The sequence below is a fragment of the Seriola dumerili genome, unplaced genomic scaffold, assembly GCF_002260705.1.
Source record: "Seriola dumerili isolate Sdu_G_001 unplaced genomic scaffold, Sdu_1.0 BDQW01000807.1, whole genome shotgun sequence".
In the NCBI taxonomy this organism is placed as follows: Eukaryota; Metazoa; Chordata; class Actinopteri; order Carangiformes; family Carangidae; genus Seriola; species Seriola dumerili.
This window is the reverse complement of record NW_019175062.1, coordinates 2,824,855-2,845,478: the sequence shown is the minus strand read 5'-3', so window position 1 is coordinate 2,845,478 and position 20,624 is coordinate 2,824,855. Positions and strand designations below refer to the sequence as shown.

The window sequence follows — 20,624 nt, the reverse complement described above, 5'->3', positions numbered from 1 at the left end:
TAAAAATCTCTGCTGAAATCATCATACTCTACATGGACCCGCAGGGCGCAGCGAAGGGGGGAGCGGGGGCCTCCGGAAGAGACCAGAGCTTCACAACTCAAGTCTAACTCCACTAAGGCTCATGGTGAGTTCTTATGCTATTTATTATTCGCCTATTTTATACACTGATCTGTGACTACATGGTGTTTTTGCAACAGTGTAGCTGAGGGTATTAACATAAAAATAAAATCATAACTTACTATCAGCCTTAGTGGATTTTATGATTTGGGATATTGGGCTGTATAAATAAGATTTGACTAATACCAGCGTAAATTAAGGTTACAGTGCAAACAATATATATTTCTAGTTACAAGTTAAGGGGACATTTTAAGGATAATAATTCTCAGGTGATTCTAAGACACCGCACTGCACTGCATCAGCAATTCTGAGGTTTAAAACGGAGGTTGGATTATATTAGTTGAAACTGTTGGTTGCTTCGGGCTCAGTGCAGCTTGCAAAGCAGGGCCACATCAATGCACAGGAGTGGCCCAGGGCAAAAATGAGCTATGGCCCCCTACTATCTCCCTGTGTCTCTTCTCTGCATAAGTAGTATGTTTCTGGTAATTTGACTAACCTGATTTTACGTCAAAGTCAAATTAAAAGCCATGCCACTCAACCTGTGCAAAACAGCTGTGAAGGGATTTGTGTGCCTTGTTAACTCTGAGAACATAACTCAAATAATCCTGACTCAGGCCTGAAGATCACAGATTTTTAACCTTACAAACTGGAGGTTTGGGGTTTGCAAAGTGTGGGCAATTCCAGTTTTATGGAGTACTCATGGGTCAGCCTCAGCTGCACAGTTTGTTTTATCCAACTCCACACAACTGACAAATCACAACTTGTTGCCCACTATGCTTGGTTGGCATTTTGTCTTGTTTTCATGGGTCCTAGCATCACTGCTGCTGCTGTTTGGGCTGTTACTATAACCCGATTGTGACAGGATTTTCTAGGCTGTACTCATATTGATATTTGAGAGTTTAAAAACACAAGCCAAAACATAAATGAAGATTTTTGAGAATGTCCACTTTAACTTTTTTATTTATTTTTTAATGAGCAGGAGATTTACAGATAATAATCTTCTCACAACTCTAGACAAACTACAGAATGGTGACATTGTTTCAAAACATATCTTTGGAATTTCATTACATTTATATATTGATCTACAGTGAGTTAATATCAGCTGATGTATCGGCCAGGCTCTTCAGTGTAATTATCCTTGGTTCCCTTTTCCATCATGTATCTAGAATTATGAAAATTAATTTATGCATGTTGGGTCTGGGCAGGTTTCAGACAGGTTTGGACCCATAAAGACCTCTAGTTATACCTCAATCATAACTGAGTATATACTATAGTGGTGTATTTTATTGTTATATCTACTATTATTGTTATGATTATTATTATTTTGTGTGTATTCTATAATGTCTTCTGTTTGCTAGTGTTGTGAGCCCATATGTGGTTCCAGCTTTGTAGAGCCCAAGTCTAATTTCCCCCTCGGACAATAAAGTAGCCTATATATCTATCTCTTTGAAGGCAGCATAGCTGTATTTAAAATAAATCAGGGTTTGTAGTAGATGATACCATTCAATTAAAGAATGCCTTGACCAGCCCCAACACATCTTCAGGACATCCCTGATACTAATGAAATGTGTCTGATGCACTCAAGATCGATAATCCTCAATGCTTAATTTAGCTCTTGCATCTCTTAGAAATATAGACAGCAGGAAACAAAACCAAGGGACAGACTTTTTCACCCTCTGTGGATTAATACAGCAAAGGAATGCTTTTACGTTTTGACAAATAAAATGTATTTAGAAGCAAGTATTACTATTTTTTAAATAAACTTTGATCTGTAACATTTCTAGGCTGGTGAAAAGCTTTGACACTATGAGAAAAATCCTGTTTACTAGTAAGCACAGGCATCAAAGGCAGAACAAAGGATCCTCATTACAAAATCTTACATCTTGACACAGAGCGTGGTCGCACATCTGAGACAAGTGGACTGTAGTGTGCACTGATCTTTGCTGCTGTGTGTGCATGCCTGTATTTACTAATTTTATAGAAACTGCAAAGGATTTATTCAGTCATGCTCTGTCCAATAGATGGCTTGTTCAGTGGAGCGTGAGGAGAGAGCATGTTGTCCCAGAGAGAGAGAGATGAGAGGAGGAAGACATGACAGTGTCTCTAAAATACAAGGCCTTGGAAACACAAAGGAAAAGCGAGTTGACGCTGTCGTAAAGACGGAGCCAAGTTAGCTCTTGATTTCTGCCTTCACAGGAATCTTCAGCTTGAATTATGCACATGTAAGAGTGTGTGTTCCAATGAAGGAGAGGGCCGAACTGTTGGTTGCCTCTGAACACAGAAGGAATGCTAGACCTGTCCAGGAGATGCACATCACTTACTGTATATGAGTCACTTTCTCTAAGCGTCCTCCACATCCCTGCCTCCACAGCTAAGTCATCTGAGCGTGGCAGAATAATATTAATGCACATATATTTAACTCACAGTGCAAAAAAAATTTTTGTTGGTAACCTCATGGATTTGCCATCACCTGAAAGGACAAAATTTGTCTTAAAATGACAGTCAAGAGTGTACATTAAAGGAATACTTAAACAATTTTCGGAATAATGCTTATTTACTCGCTGCGGCTGTTATTGTTTTCACCGTGTGTGTGTGTCATCATGGTCCAGGAGACACCTACTGTAGCAGGAACTACCACAGAGGCGGTTTTGAGTACTTTGGCAGGTTTGTCTGCATGTCTGTCTGTCTGCATCTATTGACAGATCTGAGTACTAATGAGTACTTTTGTGATAATGTGGTAATTACTACTGAGTACTCATGTAATAATGTAGTCATGATATAATAATTACTGAGTACCCATGCAGTAATGTAGAAATAATATAGTAATTACTTCAGAGTACTCATGTATTAATGTAATGATAGTGTAATAATGACTAGTGAATACTCATTTAATAATATAGTAATAACTACTATATGACTACTGAGTACTAATGTAATAATGTAGTAATAGTGTAAGAATGACTACTGAGTACTCATGTAACAATGTATTGATGACTACTGAGCACACATTACACAGTAAATGTGAGTAATGTAGTAATAGCTATTATATGACTACTGAGTACTCATTTAATAACGTCAAAATAACTGCGGAGTATTCATGTAATGATGTAGTAGTAACTACTGAGTAGTCATGTATTAATATAGTAATGACTTCTGAGCACTCATGTAATAATGTAGTAATGAGTACTGAGTACTCATGTAATAATAGGGACTTTAACCAGCAGCAGTTGAAGGGATGGCTATGGCATGACATCATAGATAGATAGATAGATACTTTATTTATCCCCTAGGGGAAATTCATGTGTCTGTTCACTCGTGGTTTATAATAATAATAATAATAATAATAATAATAATAATAATGAATAAAAACAGTTAATAATACATAAACAATAATAATTAGATTAATTCACATCCTTTGGCTGAGGAGTTGTATAGCCTGATGGCAGTGGGAATAAAGGATCTCCTGAACCTCCCTGTTCTTCAGTGCAGTGAGATGAGATGTTTGCTGCACCTATAGCTGCTGCCAGAATGTTGTAGAGAGGATGGTTGGTATTGTCCAGATGACCTCCATCTTACATTGCATGCGTCTCTCCACAGCAGTCCTGAGTGAGTCCAAACTCCTGCCAAGCACAGACCCAGCCTTTTTTACCAGCTTGTCCAGTCTCCTTGTGTTCATGTCGGACATGCTACTGCCCCAGCAGACTGCAGCATAAAAAAGTACACTGACCACCACTGACTGATAAAACGTGCAGCATTTCACTGCAGACGTCAAAGGAGCTGAGCCTCCTGAGGAAAAAGAGCTGGCTCTGCCCCTTCCGGTAGATGGAATCCGTGTCCAGGGACCAGTCCAGTTTACTGTCCAGGTGCACACCTAGGTATTTATAAGTGTGCACCACCTCAGTGTCCTTCCCTTGAATGTTGACTGGCTGAAGGTTGGGCCTAGACATACAGTCCATGACCATCTCCTTGGTCTTGGAGGTGTTCAGAAGGAGGCAGTTCTTGTCGCTCCATTCACTGAAGGCCATCTTCAGATCCCAGTACTCCTCTTCCTGCCCATTTGTGCTACACCCCACAATAGCTGTCTGAGTATTTCTGGATGTGACAGGACTCATAGTTGTATTTAAAGTCGGCCATATACAGGGTGAACAGGAACGGAGCCAGAACAGTCCCCTGTGGAGCCCCAGTGCTGCTCATGACTGTCCCTAAGACGCAGTTACCCAGCCTGACGTACTGTGGTCGTCTTGTCAGGTATCCTACAATCCAGGACGTGAAGCAGGGATCAACCCCAATCCCTTCCAGTTTGTCTTTNATTTATAAGTGTGCACCACCTCAGTGTCCTTCCCTTGAATGTTGACTGGCTGAAGGTTGGGCCTAGACATACAGTCCATGACCATCTCCTTGGTCTTGGAGGTGTTCAGAAGGAGGCAGTTCTTGTCGCTCCATTCACTGAAGGCCATCTTCAGATCCCAGTACTCCTCTTCCTGCCCATTTGTGCTACACCCCACAATAGCTGTCTGAGTATTTCTGGATGTGACAGGACTCATAGTTGTATTTAAAGTCGGCCATATACAGGGTGAACAGGAACGGAGCCAGAACAGTCCCCTGTGGAGCCCCAGTGCTGCTCATGACTGTCCCTAAGACGCAGTTACCCAGCCTGACGTACTGTGGTCGTCTTGTCAGGTATCCTACAATCCAGGACGTGAAGCAGGGATCAACCCCAATCCCTTCCAGTTTGTCTTTAAGAATGGGGGTTTGGATGGTGTTAAATGCACTTGAGAAATCAAAGAACATAATCCTCATGTAACTACCTGGCTCATCCATTTGTAGGCGAACTGTAGGGGGTCTGGTGCATGTTCAACCTGTGGCCTCAGAAGGTGGAGAAGCAGCCGCTCCAGGGTCTTCATGATGTGTGATGTGAGGGCCACCGGTCTGTAGTCATTTATCTCAGCAAGTCGGTCCACTTTAGGTACCGGAACAAGACATGATGTTTTCCACACGAACGGGACCCTCCCTGTTTGTAGACTTAAGGTGAAGATCCTCTGGAAAGGCTCAGCCAGCTGGGTTGCACAGTCCTTTAACAGCCTCGAACACACACTATCTGGGCCTGTTGCCTTTCCAGGACATAGCCTCTTGACCTCCGCCCTCACCCCTCCACACTAGGGTCAAGTCTTCGGTCCTTTATAGCAGAGTAAAGGACAGGAGACTTGACCCTAGTGTGGAGGGAGTTGCAGCTGAAGCAGTGAGAGAGAGAACAGTTGAGGCTGTGTCAAACCTTTTGCAGGTTGAACTCATTGGCCTTGTCCACATCACCTGATGTTGCCTGGCTGTTCTTCTCTTTATAGCCAGTGATGGTCCTCATCCCCTTCCACATCTCTCTGGTGTTGTTGTGCTGTAGCTTCCTCTCCACTTTCTTTTTGTAGTCACCTACTTTAATCTCCTCTTCAGCTCATGTTGCACACACCTGAGTTTCTCCCTGTCTCCATCCCTGAAGGCCTCCTTTTTCTGGTTGAAGAGGGTATTGATGTTACTGGTGATCCAGGGTTTGTTGTTTGGAAAGCAGTGTACAGTCCTTGCTGGTATTACAGTGTCCATACAGAAGTTAATGTAGTCAGTGGTACATTCAACCATTCTATCAAGGTCAGGGTCCTTGCTTTTATCATTTTCCTGTGACTCCAACAGTAAATTCCGAAACAGTCTTTTAGAGACTCACTGGCCTCCGTGGTCCAGTTCGTGAATGCCTCAGAACACGGGGCTTATAGGAAGGCTGAAGAAAAACCAGATTATGATCTGATCTGCCAAGTGGTGGTAGAGCTGAAGCAGTGTAGGCCTCCTTGACATTTGCATACAACAGACCCAGTGTCTTATTTTCCCTTGTGGGACACAACATACTAAGTCAAGCCATTCAGGTGAGAGGTGATGGTGACATGGTTCAAATCCCCCAATATTGCAATGAATGCATCAGGGTGCTTTGTCTGTACTCTCGCAACAGTCTCGTGAATGATGTCACATGCGACTGCAGGATCTGCTCGTGGTTGAATGTTAACAACAATGGCGACGATGTGTGAGAACTGCCTCAGTACATAGTACAATCTAAGACCAACTGCCAACAGTTCAATATCCCGACAGCAGATCTTCTCCTTCACTGTGATGTGACTGGGGTTGCACCATCTATTGTTCACAAGCAGAACCAGACCTCCACTTTCATTCTTACCGTTTGCATACAACAGATCAAGTGTCTTATTTTCCCTTGTGGGACAGTCAACATACTGAGTGAAACCAGTCAGGTGAGAGTGACATGGTTAAAATCCCCCGATATAGCAATGAATGAATCATTTTCATTTTTCCCATCCCATATTCCCCTTCACTTGAGTCGCTGTTGCTTTGATTTCATCTGGGGGGCAACCAAAAATAGTTATATGGGTGGATGGAAAGATTTTCAGATTCAAAATCCTTGAGATTGTGTCAAAAATGACTGCCAGAAGCTGGACAATTTGGGGCATGACCAGAACATGTGGGTCAAGTCACAGGGAGTCTGAGTTAATCTATTGCTTCCCTCATCTAATCTGCCCAGGTAGAGCTTGGCAAGCCTGGCTTTACTATAGTGAATTCTGTATAATACTTTAAATTGTATTAGGCTAAGTCTGACACAAATGGATGAGGAATTGCCAGAAGTAATCCGATAGGGTAATCGCAGTTCGTTCTCCCAGCTGGCCCTAATTTTGTTAACAACAGGTTCAATAGATGGCGAGAGAAGGTTATAAAAAGCTTTGAGAATAAGATATATTCCACTTGGGGGTGAGATTTGAGGAAACAGGGAAGAGTGGGTCCTCGCAAAGTCACGTAGCTGGAAATATCTAAGGAAATCTGAGCTGTTTAGTTTGAAGTTTGCACGCAATTGTTCAAAACTAGGAAATAACTCATTTATATACATGTCTTTCAGATAGCAGAGACCACTCCTCTTTTGAGAGTCAATTTTAGCAGGCACGAATAAATGATTACAAATAGGAGTTGTCTGAGGGAGAGTGAGCCAACTGAGGTGGCGCCTAATTTTTGCCCAAATTTTCAACATGCCAAATACTATGGAATTGGATGTGAAATGGGAGGGACAGAGAGGAAGGCTGCCACAAGCCAGGGCCTGGAGCGAGGAAGAGGAGCATGACTTAGCTTCGATCTGGCACAAGTTGCTCTGAGGTAAAACCCAAGCATAATCTTGTGAATATTAGCAGCCCAGTAGTAGACTGGGCTGCTAATGACTAGGCTAATGACTAGGCAGGCCAAGCCCTCCATGGGATCTGCTCCTTTGTAATAATGATCTACCGACTCTCGCATGCTTACCAGCCCAAATAAACAAGGAGATAATGCAGTCTAAAGCGGTTAAAAGAAAAAGATCTGTATATATAATTATTTTTCCAGTGACCCTGGGTGCCATGTCAGGAGATTTCATTGATGCACTCATACTGAAAGAGGCTTGCGTAATTATGCAGGGTTTTGGAAACATGCAGCGCAGTCTAACCTCCAGCAGCTAGTCTCCAGGCTTCATGCAGTCATTCTGACTAGCATGAGTGAGGCTGGATGCTATGAATACTGATCATGCAGCAGCACTGTCTATATGCAGAGAGGAAACATGATTACTTTCTTTTATAAGCAATTTAAAGCTCTTCGCTTATAACAGCATGTTGGTGTCATGTTATTATTAAAGGAATAGTCAGACATTTTTGGAAATACACATTCTTGCAGAGAGTGAGATGAGGAGATGAATATCAATCTCATGTCTGTTTAAGTACAATGCTGGAATGAAGACATGGTTATCTTAGCTTAGCATACAGACTGGGAGCAGGGGAAACAACTAGCCTTACTCTGCCCAAAGTTCAGAAACACACCTACCAACACCTCTAAAGCTCACTGGTTAACATGCTACATTTTGTTTGTTTTACTTGTGCAGCAACGGAAATGTAAAAATGAAGGTTTGTGGTTTTGGGGGTTGTCATTTGCTGTAACTATCTCTTGGTGAACAACAGCCAGGTGTAGTGACTGTACACAGCTTTCTGGAGACTTGTGCCACTTTCATATCATAGGCCTATGGGAAGGATTGTAGAGATGATAAAGATTCAGATGTTTACAACTAGTGAGCAGTACCTGTATGATACTGTAAATTTGTAGATTTCGATGTGACATTGTGTCCACACAGGAGGCATAGCACAAGCAATGTTAGCAGAGCAGCAGCGTGGTAGGTCACCCACATTATGGAAGACCAACACACAATCACTGTAAGTAAAATGTAGGACCACAAAAATACACTATGGGTCAATGGGTTTTACTTTACTTTTACTTTACACCCATGACCACATTTGTTACCATTGTAAACATTGTACATACCAGAACATGTGCTTAGCCACTGTGGTGACATGCTGCACAGATGTCATAGATGCATGGATAAAATGATGTTCGTAAAGAAATACTGTAGATGCAGCGTGAACAGAAAAAACAAACAGAATACAACTTGTCAATCAGTGAGCTTTTGATGTTTTTGTAAGTGTGTTTCTGAATTATGGAATGGTCTAGGTTAGCAGCACTAAAAGGGGGGCCTTTTAGTTTTCATGCCAAGCTTGGCTAACCGCATTCTGATTCCACCTACAAATTTAACACATATACAGTATCTATCTTATCTCATTATCAGAAAGAAAACAAAGCATATTTCCCAAAATGTTCAAACTGTTCCTTGAAACTGAATAAAGTAAGCAGAAAAATGCAACAATATACTCCTGACAAAGTCCTGAACTAGCTTAGATCAGTGCAGGACCACCTTGACACTTTTGTTATAGCTTTTGGCTGGACTAAAGCAGTTGTTAAAGAATTGTTTTTTCATTGAACAACAGAATAATGTCTCTGTGTGTCAGGGTGATTTTTGTTCTCCATTCTAATAGATCATTTTAAGCAATGACTTTATAAGACACGTTATATTCTGCATTGTTCTCTTTGTAAACTTGTGTCATTCGCAGGATTTGAAGAGAGTGTTGTCATTCCCACCATACCCTGGGGATTACCTGCATCCAGTGGTGTATGCCTGCACTGCAGTCATGCTGCTCTGTCTGCTTGTCTCCATCATGACCTATATTGTTCACCACAGGTGAGAAGAACATTTGTTTAAGGATTGTTTCACATTTTTCAAGTCTATCTTAATACAATAGTCACGTGTCCATACAGTATATATGTTGAAAGAGTTATTGGTGGATGTAAAGGTCTCAGTATATGGCTCTATTGCCTCTAAGTGTCTCAGACTCCCTCTACAATGGTGGAATTGCTGGGGCTTACATCTGACATATTTTGCAACTTTCCAGACTGACACGTTAATAATAATAGTCATAACAATAGGCTTTATTTATATAGCACTTGTCTTAACACTGTTACAAAGTGCTTTATAAAAAACTAAAACCAAAAAAAGGGGAAAAAGAACATGAGTAAGTAAAGGAAGTAAAAACAATAAAATTTATAAGAAAAAACAGGAATATAACAGTATAGATATGAAGCTTTGTCAGACATTTCCAAAAGCTGTCACAAAGAGAAAAGTTTTGTGTGTCTAAGTTCAGTAGGCAGATAGTTTCATAGTGTCTCTAATACAGGGTTTTTTCTGCATAGAGAATTGCGAGGCAGCTGCCTCCGTCAAATTTCATGCTGCCTCCGCCTCCCAACAAAATTCTAGTAGGCCTACTTGTTTTCTCGGTACTCAGTGGATTTGATGTAAAAGGTGAGCAATAAAATGTTTAAATCTAAACCTAAACATCTGTGGGTTTTTTAGTGTCATCAGCATAAAATGGTAAAAATCTGAAAAAAAAAAATCAGCTTCTTTACTGAACTGATTAAACCTTTGCCACAACACAGTGCAACATCCTCCCAAAACATTGCGTTTGCCAATAAAAAACGTGCAAGTGCACATTCCTGATTAATTTGGAACAATTTTGTTGAAAAGTTAAAATCCTGTCTCATGATGTTTTTCATAGCCTTAAAACACATGGATTTAATACTCAAACCAGCCCCCCCAGCAGTGGCACCATAAGTCTGTTTGCACTGTGCTTACATTTTTTTAAATAATTTTGTTTGTTTTAACAACTTGAAAATAAAATAGTGACAACAGGAGATCCTGTCTTATTTTGTGGCTGCATCCACTAACGTTATGAGTGAGATTGAAGAAGAGAGCAGGAGATAAAAGGAGGAGTATATGGTGCTTTGATGCCCAGTGTTGACACTGCTGATGTGGAGCACTGGTGAACATCCATCATGATATTGGAATTGATGCAGAGGCCGTTTTGCAATAGTTTAATTAATGTTATTAATGTGATTAATGTTCAGACGCAGAATGAACTTCAAATAGGCAGGACTACTATTTCATTTTATTGTCTCATGAGGTTTTTTGATTGTTTATTGTAGCAGCTTGGTTTGGTCTTGCTGTTGCATATCGTAATTACTCTGGTAGTTAGTGAAGCAACTGTTCTCATGATAATGATGCTAAATGAGGGAATCTGTTACCTAATGACGATTTTTACTGCACGTTTCTCTGGGATTTTCAACATATTATGTAAGAGTATATTGTAGGCTGTTATTTAGCTGCTGTTGTTGTTTTTAAGGCCTGTTGGTTGGTCTTTGAAATGCATGTGGTAGGAGGCTAATCAGAGTTTTATTGTGGTGTTTGTGTCTTAACTTTAGCGCTATAATACACAAATAAATCTCTCTTTCTCTCTCTCTTGCATGCTCACTCGTTCGATGAGTAGACATAGGCCTACTGTATGTGCATGTGGGAGAATATAGATAGTCTTCCTGATAGAACTTGTGCTAAGCTTCATTTCAATCAGGAAAGACTCATTTGCTTAACGAATAAAGTTTAATTGCCACGTGCAAAGAGAGAAATATGACATAAGGGGGTGAGGCTGTGCAAAATTTGGGGAAACCCCCCAAAAAGAAAGCAAAAGGAAGAATGACAGACCAGAGAGATAAATCGATACTTACCTTACTGCAGCAGAGGACATCTAGTAAATTAGGTAACAAAAAGGTTACGCAGAGAAATGCATGCTGAAAGGAGTATGTAATGGTTACATAAATTCATAAAGATAATTCATGGAAGAGGTCGCGTTAGCATTAACTGAAGATGACGTTGCTATAGGCCTGAAATAAATTATGGCAAGCAGCATTCTAGAATGAATTGAAAATTGAAGATGTGGTAGGATGCTAGACAAATTCAAAATATGCGACATGAAAAACGAGACAAGACAGAGATGAAAATCATAAATGAAATTACATGAGCTTGTTAGAAATTAAGGTCAGTATGTCACTTAAATGAAATGGTTAAAGAAATATAAAGTCTAACACTAAAGAAATTAAGGTGAGAAAAGACGAAGACAATGATGTAGTAAAAGTTCAGTGAGGATCATACTGAAATAGAAAGGTCATAAGTCTGAACAGAAATTAGAACAGTGAGACTAACTTAAATAAAATGCAAAAGTAACATTAAGGTCCGACAATGGTGGCTGAACTGAGAACAGAGTTATGCATGTATGGCATAGAACATGCTGAGGCAAAGATGACCATGATGATGAAAGTGGTCTTGTAACCTGATGTGCCGAGCCGACCAAAACTAAAAGATATAAAAGAATGATGATTTTACAGAGTGTATTAAGTATGCCAGGGACATCCACCACCAGTTGAATTTACATGAGTGATGACCAGAGTAGGACCACTGCCATATGTCATATGTATGGGTAACCGTATGACTTATATGTATGAGATCTTATTACAAAATAGCACTAATGTCAGGCGATGTAAGAAACGTTTACGGATGCCGTCTCTATAATTAACAGGATGAATATATCTTTAACAGTACAATGAAGGAGATCAGTGCTAACAAATCGTTCCACTCCAAAAAACAAAAAACTGCAATGATCAGGGAATGCACCACCAGAAAACATGTATCATTAAGGACTGATGAACCTGAGCTGAAATGAGGAGGATCTATTGTGAGGAATTGTAGCATTGCAGCCGATAAATGAAGGGATCTCGATATCTGATTACAGAATCCAAACACTATTGAAAACACGTGGGCCATATGTCAGCTGAAGTCTGACGCATTGCGAGTACCCTACTATTGAATCTCTTACTGATGAACATTCCACAAGATGGGCAAATGGGGACAATTGCTCATATAAAAATGTAACATATATGACAAATAACCCTATGTAAGAATGATGTGCAATATGTGTTCCTATAGGGCGATAATTATCACATATACTGTATGTCCTCTAAATATTTGAGCAGATAAAAGTATAACATGCGTGAAATACCACAATAAAACTTAAACATGATGAAATATCTATGTGATGAATTGTATATTGTGACAATATATATTAATGATAAATTTCCATTTGCAAATTCTTAATGCAACATACATCTAAAAGTATGTTTTCTTATCAATTGAAACATGTGAATGTTTGAATTTACACTAATTTATTTATTTTTTAATATATAAATAAATTATGGCCCCATTTAGGGAAAAATAGAATGAGCAGGGTATGCATAGGGCATGTGATTGACCAACTGTACCACACGGCGACCTGCCTGATATCGGGATAGAGTACAGAACATGTCAGTTCTAGCCCTCACTCCTCCTCAGCTCTGCCTTCTCATCCAAATACATTTCTGTGGTTTCAAAAACCAAGATGGCGACGCAAAAATTATGAACTCAAGTCTTCAAAATGGCAGTCCACGAGCAATGTTCGACTTCCATGGTAGCTACTGATAAAACATAGTTAGACATTATGTAAATATGAAAGAATTCCAAATTCTGATTCTGGTTCATATAAAAATATAAAATACTTAATGTGTGCTTGAGTTCAGATAATCGATATAGGCATATTACGTTACTTAGGGTGAAGCGCTTGCTTGAAAATGAGCTCCATAACCTGCGATCTTATTATTTGAATAGCTTGATAAGAGAGTAGCTTTGATGGCATGAGGCTTAACCATGACGCTTGGCTCCCCTGAAAAGGACTGAAAAAGGGCTCCATAGAAAGCCTCCCTGAGACGTTTAGGGGGAGCTTTAAAATTAAAAAAATAGTGTATACTACTATATTCATTCACTTTATTCATATTGTAACTTAACTTAACTCTGTTCATTGTTTGCAGTGTGATCCGCATCAGCAGGAATGGCTGGCACACACTCCTCAACTTCCTCTTCCACACAGGACTAACATTTGGAGTTTTTGCCGGGGGCATCAATCAGATCAACCTACCTTTTGTGTGTCAGATTGTAAGTTTTTTTTCCCTACTTGATTAGTTTGGTGATATTTTTATGTTGCCTGCAAAATGTGATGGTCCTGAGAGAGCTTGAGGCCTGCTCAGTTGTTGGTCAGGCAGTTCCTGTCAGTCGTGAGGTCACTGACAAATGGGCCTCAAACAAGGTGCCACCTGATTTGACAAGTGAGGTATTGAGTTTCATCAAAAAGGAATCAAATGAAGGACAGTGTTAAAGATTTGGTTAATCATTCAGCTTAAATTTGCAAGGGTTGATTCACATTATTAACTGTCTGTTTAGGTGCAAAATTTCCTCTGGTTAAAATATGCAGTGCAGTATCTATAAAAGGTATTCAGCCTCATTGGCTGTTTAGAAGTTTTTACACTGAATCTTCAGTAAGTCATGCTGTGGCTGAGGCTGTTTTTAGGCAGTGTGTTGCTTTTAGCTAAATGCTAGCAGCAGCTCACTGTACAAAAGCCTACCAGTTTTGCCCCTTATCAAGCATACAGACTCTTCCTCCTTCCCTCACTCCCGACATACAGCCCCGCCCATCATACAGAGTGCAGCAGTTAACAAGCGGTACTGTAGTTAACGAGCGGAGCCGTAGTTGATGAGAAGAGTCTTTCCATGCAGTTGTGACGGTGAAACTTGCCGAGGGACAATACTCTGGACTGTCCTTTACTGTGTGCGTGAAGGATATAAATGTAAGTTGTGACATTTCTGTTGGGAATAATTATGCATTAGACTCGCTAACCTGCTCTGTTGTACTTTTATCATGCTTGCTGACGGATTGCTAGCTTAATAACCTTGTAACTATCTTAAATGTATCAGCAGTTGTTCATGTTAATATTAGGCCAATGCGCTGAATAGTGGCGTATTTAACACACATTATAATTAACAGCAATTTCTATTGTTGGATTTATGTTTAAAGGGCCATTTCATTATATTTCATGTTCCTGTTATGTGCTTTATGCTTGATTTCAGACCACACATATACGCTGACAGCCAGGCCACACCTGTTTAACAAGTTTTGTAATAAATAAGCTTTCCTCCTACCTCAAAGATTATCTGACTGGAATCATTTCCTTAGTGTCCCAACCCATACCACTTACCGAGGCTACGCTTCCTTATACTCACTATGGCAATGCTAGAATACTAGGCCCGTAGGCATTTTATCATAGCTCTAAGTCACACTAAAAGTCCTCTTTACAAAGCTGATGAGACCAACTTTTACTAATGAAAAGTGAAAACTCCAGAGCTAAGAGTGTGACTCCGTTGCTATAGGTGACATCAATTTTCATGGATAAGCATGAAACATGCGCAACATACCTCAGTAATAATAAAAAAAAAACACTGAGAAATAAACAAATACAAATTGAATAATAACGGTGCTGTTTAGGTGCTGTTTACAAAATTAGTGCATTAGTGCAAGTTTGTACATGCATAGAAAAGATTTGCATTACTAAAAAAAAGAGAGTGTGAATAAAATCTGTGAACGAATGATGAGCGCTGAGGTTACACAAAGGAAGAAGTGTTTTTGTGAACATGTACAGATACAAAACAAAACAAGGCATCTCTGGCCAGGTCCACCATTTTTTCAAAAAGCTGACTGTTCAGGTGCCATGGCACAGCAGAGAGAGATCAAAGTTAGTGTGACCACCAGCTTTATTAATAAAATTACATCACAGGTCCCTGGGTTGCTCTACCAATGGCATAATGTAAATCCTGAGTCTCTGGGCAGAGGTCACCCTGGAATGTGATAAGAGCAGAATTGTGGTAAATTGAGTCCACATGGGGGCTCCATACAACAGCTAGCCTCACCAACACCACCAAAAGTCATTAATTAACAAACCACACTTTTTTACACATATGCTGAACTAAGCTAACCATCTCCTGGTTTAACCCTCATACCTGAGGAACAAATGAGCTTCCTCTGTAAAAAAATAGCAACAAGGATGAACTGTCAGAGCTAGTGCAAACAGATGTAGAACTGCAGAATTATACACAAGCAGATACATGCTAAAACTACAGTACATTCATGAACTCGAGACATAAATTACCTCAACCTAACAAAGATATAATGCAAACCTAATCAGTGAACTAGCACTTTAATAAAATTGTTCAAACTATTAGTAACACGTGTTTTTCCTACTACAAATCAATGTCTGCTGTGAGAAAGGCTGTTGCTGGAGTATTTTGAACAATATTATTAGCTGAACATGGCAAACAGAAACAACAGAATTTAGCGTGTTATTATTCTAGCATCTGTTAATTGGTAGATATTAGTTTTGCAGGTATTTTGTCATAAACCAAGTTGTGGGGAACATGCATGGCTTTACCAAATTTATAATAATTCATCCAATATTTCACCCATGACAAAGAAACGAACCACAGTCATGCTTAAAGCCTCACTGTGAGTGGGCTAAAAATTCTGAATCAATATTTTTAAGTAGAAGTGAATACTTTGTATGAGCACTGTACCATAGGCCTATGTGGCTGTGCAGAACCACCATGCATCACACAAAAACACACAAGTTTCTCTTGAGATTCTGTATCTGTACAGTTTTGCTGTATTCTAACCAAAGTGGTTTAAATGTTATCACAATATCTGTATAGATCAGTGGACCAGTGCAAAAAGAATTTGATAAAGCAAAGCAAAGTTGGTTCAGTGGACATATTGTAATGCATTTCTATTCAGTTAGCAGCATGATTCAAAAGTAATAGGAGAGGGCACAATTTGTGGTATGGTGATTACCCAACTATCTTACATTCATGTGTTGCTTTTAATAATGTCCCTTTGCATCTTTTTCGGTGTTAGGTCGGCATTGTGCTCCACTATGCTTCTTTGTCTACCATGATGTGGCTGACGTTTACTGCTAGGAACATCTGTAAAGATGTGTCCAAAGACCCACTTCGGGCCCAGAACAGGAATGGGCTGGCCCAGACTCGCACCAAACCAACCATCCTCAGGTAAGCCATAAGATGGTAAGCAGATGTTAATTCACACAAAAGCACATTGTTCTGATTAAATCACTAAACAATACAGTGTAAATTAATCGTAACTGGTGTTCTGTCAACAAGCAGTAACCTGCTTTTCAAAAATGAAAGGAGAGCCTGATGAAAGACAGCTTAAAAGATATTTAACTGTATCGCAAAGAAAGGATTATAGCAATGTTGGTAGTGCCCTTAGACATCTTTCTCTCTTGCTGATTTTCACAAAGCAAATGATGGAGTGTTAAGCCAACTGATTCAATTCATCTTCGTAGTCCTTGCAGAAGTGCAGACCTGGAAAAACTCCTATTTGCTCTTACCCTTTCAGCATCAACTGACAAATCTCAGTGCACTATGACAGTGTGAAAAGCTGTGAAGGCAATCAATGTTAAATGACTGAGAAAAATGTGAAATTTAACAAATCTTACAACTAAGTTATTTAATTACATACAAGAGAATTTTATATCACATATTGTTTGTAGCTGATGCCTCATGTCCCAGTGAATCAAGCTCCACTTTATACAGTGTGCCTTCATTTTATTGTTTGTAGATTTAATTTTAAGTTGATAAATTGCCCATGAGCCTACACTCAATAACCCATAATGACTACATGAAATTCATTAAACATTAAAAATCAAGAACTGAAATCTCTCATTTACAGTGTTCAGACCCTTTGTTGTGGCTCCAAACTGTGGTCAGGTGCTTCCCGTTGGCTTTATTTATTTATTTAAAATTTTTTTGGGGCTTTTTGTGCCTCTAATGGACAGGACAGTAGAGAGACAGGAAATGGGGAGGCAGAGAGAGGGGGAATGACATGCAGGAAAGGGCTGTCCGAAGCGGGAGTCGAACTGGGGGCCAGCTGCAGCGAGGACTGTAGCCTCTATATATGGGGCGCCTGCGTAACCCACTGCGCTATGCGACGCCCCAACTGTTGGCTTTATTGATCTTTCAGATGTATCTAGAACTTGAAGTCCACCTGCAGCAAATTGATTGGAAATAGTTTAAAAAGGTTCACACCAGTGTATATAAAGTCCCACAATTCACACTTTTTGTCAGGACAAAAACCAGGCAATGAAGTCCAGGGAACTCTCTGTCAACCTCTGTGATTAAATAAAATTGTGGTGAGGCATAGATCAGCTCCCAGGAGCACAGTGGCCTCTATAACTGTGAAATGGAAGTTTCGAACCACCAGGACTCTTCCTAGAGTTGGCCATCCAGCCAAACTGAGTAACCAGGAAAGAAAGGCCTTGATCAAGGGGGTGACCAAGAACCAATGATCACTCTAAAGAAACGGAGAACCTACTGGAAGGACGACTATCTCAGCAGCACTCCATCAATCAGACCTTTACAGTAGAGTGGATAGAGAGAACCCACTGTGAGTAAAAGGCATATAGCAGCCTGCTGCAATTTGTCAAACAGCTTTTAAAGGACTCTGAGAGCATGAGGAAAAAGATTTTCTCTGATGAGACAAAAACTGAACTCTCTGGGCAGGACTCCAAACATCTGGTGAACACCAGGCACTGCTCATCACCTGGCACCAGCATGGTGGGAGCAGCATCATGCTGTGGAGGGCTTTTCCTGAGCAGGGACAGAGAGATGGTCAAAACTGAGGGAAGGAAGAATGCAGCCAAATACAGAGAGGTCCTTGAAGAAAACTTTTTATCTATTTGAAATGAAATCTACAACACAGTTAAGTGAAGGGGTCTGAATTTTTTCTGAAGCCACTGTATATTTCAGTCTGAATCAGTGGGGTGCCCCAACCCACCAACAGCATGTAACTGCCTTAACTGCCTTAACCACAAATTGGAAAGTAAATTATAGAGTAGTTTAATTTGATGAGCTACTATCCTTTGATTCAGCTAGATTTTCTTATGTCTCACTTGTTACCCTGCAAAATTTCCAAAACACCATTTGTACTTGATATTTTTCACTTTTTTGCAGATTTTATCTTGTTAGTGATGGAATCCCTCTCATAATTGTTGGAGTCACAGCAGCATTTGGTATGGATAACTATGGCAGCAGGGATGATGCTTTGTAGTAAGTACTCATTATATTTGAGCATACATTCACTGCTTTCATGGTTAAATAAAATAAATTTATGTTTATGTCTCTGTGTCTTTTTCAGTTGCTGGATGGCATGGGAACCAAGTCTGGGAGGTTTCTATGCTCCCATGACTCTTCTGGTCTTAGTCATGTCTGTGTACCTCTTGTGCACCTACATCCAGCTCAAATGCCACCCAGAGAGGAAGTATGAGCTGCAAATTCTCAGTGAGGAGCGGCAGCAGTTGTCATCCAGTGATTCAAACCATCACTACCACACAGACACTGGTGGAGCTTCTGGACCTGCTGGGGACTGCCCACCATTTGCTACTGGTGTATCAGTGCTGGCCAATGAGCACTCATTTAAATCTCAGGTCCGGGCCACAGCCTTCACCCTCTTTCTGTTCCTGGCTACCTGGGCTTTCGGGGGATTGGCAGTATCACTGGGGCATTTCCTGGATATGATATTCAGCTGCCTCTATGGGGCTTTTTGTGTCACTCTGGGACTCTTTCTTCTCATCCAACACTGTGCCAAACGCGATGATGTGTGGCATAGCTGGTGGGCTTGTTGCCCCACTAAGTCCAAGACAGAGGACAGCAATGGAGGTGGAAAGAGCCAGAGGCAGGGGCTCCATCAGCCTCACTGCCACCTAAACTCCCCATGCTCAGGCAAGCAGCCGCTGCTCTCTCCTCACCTTGTGCAGACTTCTTACCATAAAAGGACGGCATCTCCCCAGAGCCCCACACCCAACCACACAGGTCCATGCTGTGTGGCTGTGATGAGTCCTGTCACTACAACCCCCATCTCACCTCTCACTGAGCCAATGCCCTCACCACATCAACAGTCACTTCCTGACGAACTTCCTTATCCTGTTCTGCCCCTGCAGAGCTGCCTTACTGACAGAACAAAGTCACGCTCCTTCAACCGCCCACGCCCATGCCTCCAGGACTACCGTTCTCACATGGCTTCCACCAGTATGGATGGCAGTGTGCACAGCTCACACCTAGACAGCCCTCATGCTGCACACCATCTTGAAGGCTCACCACTGGTTTCCAACAGCCCACACCCAGACATCCAGCTTCCCTGCCTCAGTCCTCACTTGGATAAACAGCTGGTTTCCTGCCAGAGCTTACAACGCCAGACCTCCTGCCACAGTGTACAAGACATAATGACTTCCTGCCACAGCCATGCACACAACATGCATGACAGCATCAGTTCCTGTCACAGCCTCCTCCTGCCTTCTCATGGGATCCACGCCTGCCAGTGGCACATGTACAGCTCAGCTGATCATTCTTCCACCACAAGCTGCTGTGAGAAACCCGATCCCTTCACCTTGCAGTATCAGCAAGATGCTTATAGCTGCATGTCAAAGACAACAGACAAAGAAAGGGATAATCTCTGTGAAGAGGTGGAGCAGAAAGGTTTCCCCAGAAATACTCTGCCTCGGCAGCACGCCACTGTCAGCCTACGAGGCGCCATCAGCCGAAACAGGAGCCTGCAGGAGGATGCCCTATTTGGTTCAGACGCCACAAGAAACATACGAACTGGCCCTTGGAGAAATGAAACCACTGTATAATTTTCTTATGCTTGTATGTGTGAGACCTTACAGCAGCCCTGTAATCAAATTATTCCGTAAGTGTTTGGGCCTCACTGCCTTCAACTTTGCCCTTAAATTACAAGTTGAACTTTCAGTGGGGCCTTGTATCTTGACAACATTTCAGAACCCTTTATAACAAAGTTATCTTTGTGTGTTACAAATTGTGTGTTTTTATGAGGAATCTTCAAGAACAGTTAAATTAATGTTGAATTAATTTTCTGCTCCATGCAGTTTAAAGTTGCAGTCAGTATTGTCTGGCTCGCGAGGGCCACAGTTATTCAGTAGGGATCAGTTCATCTGAGTTAGGAACTACATGGACCTGTTAAGACCTCTGCTCCTCCCCCTTGACCAAGGAACTGGAGTTTTAAACATTTCTATTGGGATGGAACATAGAAATTTCCTCACTTGGCTTTTTGGGTAGAGGTCTTCACCTGTTTGGACCCAATCTGAAACTGCCCTGTGGGGAATAAGATCTGAATAGGCCTAAAGATAATTACACCTGATCCAATCCAGTATTATGCAAAGACGACGTATCACTGATTGCACCTTTAAGTTGGATTGATCTCTTTTAAAAAGATCTATATTTGTTCATGTTATGT

At 40.9% G+C, this 20,624-nt stretch overlaps 1 protein-coding gene across 1 annotated transcript; it reads left to right on the top strand.

The window, feature by feature from the left end:
• Positions 1-43: 43 nt before the first annotated feature.
• On the top strand, positions 44-20,160 carry LOC111237098 (adhesion G protein-coupled receptor A1-like). The gene is made up of 6 exons (XM_022766065.1): positions 44-124; positions 9,117-9,244; positions 13,288-13,411; positions 16,215-16,366; positions 18,329-18,424; positions 18,513-20,160. The coding sequence occupies exons 1-6, from the start codon at positions 122-124 to the stop codon at positions 20,002-20,004; spliced, it is 1,995 nt and encodes a 664-aa protein (XP_022621786.1). The 5' UTR covers positions 44-121; the 3' UTR covers positions 20,005-20,160.
• Positions 20,161-20,624: the final 464 nt, after the last annotated feature.